Genomic DNA, 4,939 nt, shown 5'->3' on the forward strand with positions numbered 1-4,939 from the left:
CCTCCTTTTTTTTGTCTTTTTTCGTGTCCGGCAATGGATCGCAACCCTCAGTGTCGCGCCCGTACCGGACCAGGACTGGCAACGGGATCACAACCCTCGGTGCTGCGCCCGCACCTCGCTCAGCCAGTGAGCGGGAACTGGTCTGTATGTGGGATCCGAACCCTCGGCAGGAGCGCCACCGTGCTCCCAAGCGGCGCACTGTAGCAGTGCGCCACCGGGCTGGCCCGAACCCTTGATAACCTTAAAACACCTTCCTGTAGAGCAGCAGTTCTCCAAGTGGGGTCCACGCTCCCAGAAGGTCCCTAAGACCCTTCCAGGGGTCTGCCATGTCATACCATTTCAATAATGATACTGAGCTGTCATCTGTACTTTTTCCCTGGGCTGACATTTTGCACTGATGGTGCAAGAGTCATGATGGGTGAAGCTATTTGGAACCTCAGCCCGAATCAAGGCAGCAGCACCAAACTCTACTAGTAGTCATTGGACCCTTCACCAGCATGTGCTCACAGTAAAAACCTGAGTTTCACTTGAGTGTCTTTGATGCACACACACAAAAATTTTTTTTCACTAAGTCTTGACGCTTGAGGACAGGTATTCTTTTTATAATTTTTTTTTTCTCTTTTCATTTTTGAGGACAGGTATTTTTGTATTCCACATGACAAAATGGATGAGCGTGCCCAGCCCTTCTGTTGCATGTTGAAGTACAGTGGTTCTCTCAAGGATAAGCACCTGTGCAACTGCTGGAGCTGTGAGCTGAGACAACTGCTTTTATCACAGAACTTTTTTACTTGAAATACTGTAACTATTCAAACTGGATATTTGGCAGACATTTTCTCAAAGGAAAAAAAAAGTTAGCCTGTCACTTCAATGAAAAAAAGTGATAGTATCTGTTGCTTTCAAGTGAGGATTCGAATTTTGAAAATTTGTATCTGCCTCTGTGAAACTGAGGAGATTCCCAATAGCTAAAGACTTTTCCATCACCATGACAGTGATATTTACAAAGGTGCTTTTTTGATATTATATAATAAAATGTATCACCATTTGGAAGATCTGTATCACTCTGCAAACCAGTATTTTCCATGTGACCAATACATGATGTTACAAAATCATGCATGGGTAAAATATCCATTCAAAATGCAAGACAGACCAATAGATTTTAATGTAACAAATATGAAAAATTCATCCATATGGTTCGCCAGCCACCGGAGTGCATTGACACAAGGAGAGTCACCAGCAGAGACCAAAGAAAAGAAGAGGATGTCTCTCTCTACAAAGCTTACTCCAGAGTGACAAGAGGAGCATATGCTCTACTATAACATTGGGGGACCTGAACACACCTCTCAGCTTTGGACAGATCAGAGTAACCATTATTCTTTCAGAAGGAGAGAAGAAATCTAGGGTAGTTATAGGGGGATGGGGAGAGACTGGACAAGAAGAATAAAGAATAAATACAATTTCTAACAATATGCATGCTGGTAATATTGATCAACATATGTCAACGCTGAACCCCCAAAATATGTGTAATCAATTATGACTCAACAAAAATTTTAAAAAAGAAAGAAAGAGGGCTGAGCCCGTGGCGCACTCGGGAGAGTGCGGCGCTGGGAGCACAGCAGCGCTTCCGCCGCGGGTTCGGATCCTATATAGGGATGACCGGTGTGCTCACTGGCTGAGCCCGGTGTGGCTGGTCTCAAAAAAGGACAAAAAAAAAAAAAGAAAGAAAGAAAAATTCATTCATATGGTTTCAAATTCCACGTTGTAACTAACATTTAAAGAAACTACAACTTGTTATTTATAATTGTAACCTTTAAAGAAACTACTGCTTGTCAGTTTGGGGATATTATTAAAGAGTATTCACAATTATGTGAAAAGGCTATCAAAATACTTCTCACATTGGACAAAAAAAAAAAGAAAGAAAGAAAAATTCATTCATATGGTTTCAAATTCCACGTTGTAACTAACATTTAAAGAAACTACAACTTGTTATTTATAATTGTAACCTTTAAAGAAACTACTGCTTGTCAGTTTGGGGATATTATTAAAGAGTATTCACAATTATGTGAAAAGGCTATCAAAATACTTCTCACATTTCCAACTACATGTTGGAAATTTTCTATATATTCCAGATTTTCTATATAGTCCAACCAAAATGATGTATTGCAACAGATTGAATGTAGAGTCTGTTGTCGTCGTCTTCTTTTTTTTTTTTTTGGAGGCTGGCTGGTACAGGGATCTGATATATAGTCCAACCAAAATGATGTATTGCAACAGATTGAATGCAGAGTCTGTTGTCGTCGTCTTCTTTTTTTTTTTTTTGGAGGCTGGCTGGTACAGGGATCTGAACCTTTCACCTTGGTGTTATAACACCACTTTCTCACCAGCTAACCCTAGCTGTCTTCTATTAAACCAGACATTAAAGAGATTTGAAAAAATATAAAGCAATGCCACTCTTCTCACCTGTTTTGAAAATAGTTATTTTCACAAAAATATGTTATTTATGTTAACATATAGTGGGTTTATTATTACTTCGAAATAAAACTAATAAGTATTTTTAAATTTCTCAGTTTTAATTTCTAGCATGTATACTCAACAGATACAAACCATACAAAAAAAGCTCTTCGGGGTCCTCTTTCTAAGAGCGTAATGGGGTCCTGAGACCAAAAGGTTAGAGAACTACTGCTAAAGAACATTTGTAATAAACAGGTCAGTCTTGGATCAAAGGTTCTCAAAGTCATTCCACTAATAATTGCCAAATTCCTACCACGCACCAGGAATGAAGGCTACAAATGAGAAAAAGAAAGGATTGTGACTAAGTAGATCAGTCTAGCTGGCAGACCCATGAGAAAACAAGTAAGACACAGGCCACCACGGAGCCACACATGCAGTGGAAAAGGCGTGGGCTTTGGAGCAGAGCCTCAGTTTGAATGTCAGCCCTGCCAGGTATGAGCCTGTGCCCCTGGGCTGGTTACTGGATCTCTCAGAGCCCCTGTTTCTTCATAATTTGCTTGTGGATGAGAACAGATAGGTCTAAGACCAGTTGTGAGGATTAAATAAAACAACAATTACAAGGTGGGGGCTGAGCTCTGGGCTGCCACCAAACCTTCTCCTGCTCTCCCACTTCCTCGTACACGAGGTCATCTCACACAGGCCAGGCTTGGCCAGCACTGAGTTCTCCACCCACTGACATCACTGACCTTTGTCCACAGTTATGACTGGGAAATGCTTCTGCATCACTCCTACTAGCCTTTCAAGGAATTAGCAATAATAGCTTCTTTTCTAAGTAGTAGCAATACACAACAGTAGAACGAAAAACATGAATGTTCCAGTAGGCTGACTCTTCAGTCACAGAAGTAGGAGCTTATGAAACATTAGAAAGGTCTATGAAAGAAATGTTACAAATAACTATTGAAATTATAAAGGGACTATGATCAAGAGTACAAGCTAACTAAAAATACAATTATGTAATTTTTCCAAATATAAGAAGGCAAGAACAATATTTCTGAAAATAATTTTACCTGGTCTAGATCCAGAGAAGAATAGACAATTTTCCCTTTGTCATCTCCAGAGAACAATTTCATTCCATTGGGGCTCCAAGCCAGAGCTGTAATGCTGTTTTTGTGAATACCAGTAACATCAAATCTCCGAAGCTATGAATAAATGATAAAAATACACAAAAGGAAAAAAATAAATGTTGTGAGCTGGGGCTATGTGGAAAAGGTAATAAACAATTGCTTCTATTTATGGATGAACTGGTTTTCCCAACCTTGTTTTCCATGCAGAACCCTATGAAAGGTTCCATCTATCTCTTCATCTTCAAACCCATGGAAAACACACCAAGAGAATATTAAGCAGAAATGAAATTACCCATATGTGTTTTATACTAAGTGTCCAACCAGGAACAAAAATGTCATCTGATTAAAAACAGTAGTGTTAAGCTCTTCTGAGCATAAATTTTCTAGGCAGATGAGAGTTTCTCATTTTAAAATCCACGAGGAATTTGCTAACAAGTCAAGAAATACTAAAACGATGAGTACTTACCTGTTTATTTCTCCCAGGCAATGAAGACACAAGTTGAAAAACTGCAACCCTCCCAGAGGCTGTGCCTGCTGCCACCAGGTCATCGAAGCAACTCAGGAGCTTCACCACAGTGATAGATTCCGTCTTCCCCTAAAAGATAAATTGGTTTTTTAACATTCAAAACAAATGAATCTGCAAGGAGGCAGGCTTTTAAATGTAAAACAAGGGATATATTACCAAAGGAGTTAGAGTTCACTGGGCTGCAGCCCATACATATTGCTGACTGGAAATATACACGAGTCAGAAACACAATGAAAACTGTTAAAAACAAAAAACAAAAAACCCTCCTTTTTCAAGGATTGCCCCCCATTTTTTTATTATATTAAAATGTACAAAACATAAAATAATCATCTTAACCCATTTTAAGTATACACAATGAAAACTGTTAAAAACAAAAAACAAAAAACCCTCCTTTTTCAAGGATTGCCCCCCATTTTTTTTATTATATTAAAATGTACAAAACATAAAATAATCATCTTAACCCATTTTAAGTATACATTTCCATGGGATTCTGTAAGTTCATAAGGTTGTGCAACCATCACTACCATCCATCTCCAGGACTCTTTTTTTTTAAAAATTAAAAAAAAATTTTTTTTTAAAAATTAAAAAAAAATTTTTTTTTTAAATTTTATTTTGTCAACATACAATGTGGTTGATTATTGTGGCCCATTACCGAAACCTCCCTCCCTCCTCCCTCTCTCCCCTCCCACCCAACAATGTCCTTTCTGTTTGCTTGTACTGTCAACTTTAAGGAATTGTAATTGTTGTGTCTTCTTTGCCCCCCGCCCTCGGTTTTTTTTCTGTGTGTGAATTTATTTATTTATTTTTAGCTCCCACAAATAAGTGAGAACATGTGGTATTT

At 38.6% G+C, this 4,939-nt stretch overlaps 1 protein-coding gene across 1 annotated transcript in view; it reads right to left on the reverse strand.

Moving 5' to 3' along the window:
* The window catches only part of TECPR2 (tectonin beta-propeller repeat containing 2), a 114,230-nt gene that overhangs the window by 74,025 nt on the left and 35,266 nt on the right, over window positions 1-4,939 (reverse strand). Inside the window, exons 2-3 of the mRNA XM_008580871.1 lie at window positions 4,039-4,167; window positions 3,516-3,647 (exon numbers count right to left, since the gene is read on the reverse strand). Coding sequence (XP_008579093.1) covers window positions 3,516-3,647; window positions 4,039-4,167 — 261 coding nt within the window. The remainder of the gene's footprint in view (window positions 1-3,515; window positions 3,648-4,038; window positions 4,168-4,939) is intronic.

The sequence above is a fragment of the Galeopterus variegatus genome, unplaced genomic scaffold (genome assembly GCF_000696425.1).
Source record: "Galeopterus variegatus unplaced genomic scaffold, G_variegatus-3.0.2 Scaffold2183, whole genome shotgun sequence".
Taxonomy (NCBI): Eukaryota; Metazoa; Chordata; class Mammalia; order Dermoptera; family Cynocephalidae; genus Galeopterus; species Galeopterus variegatus.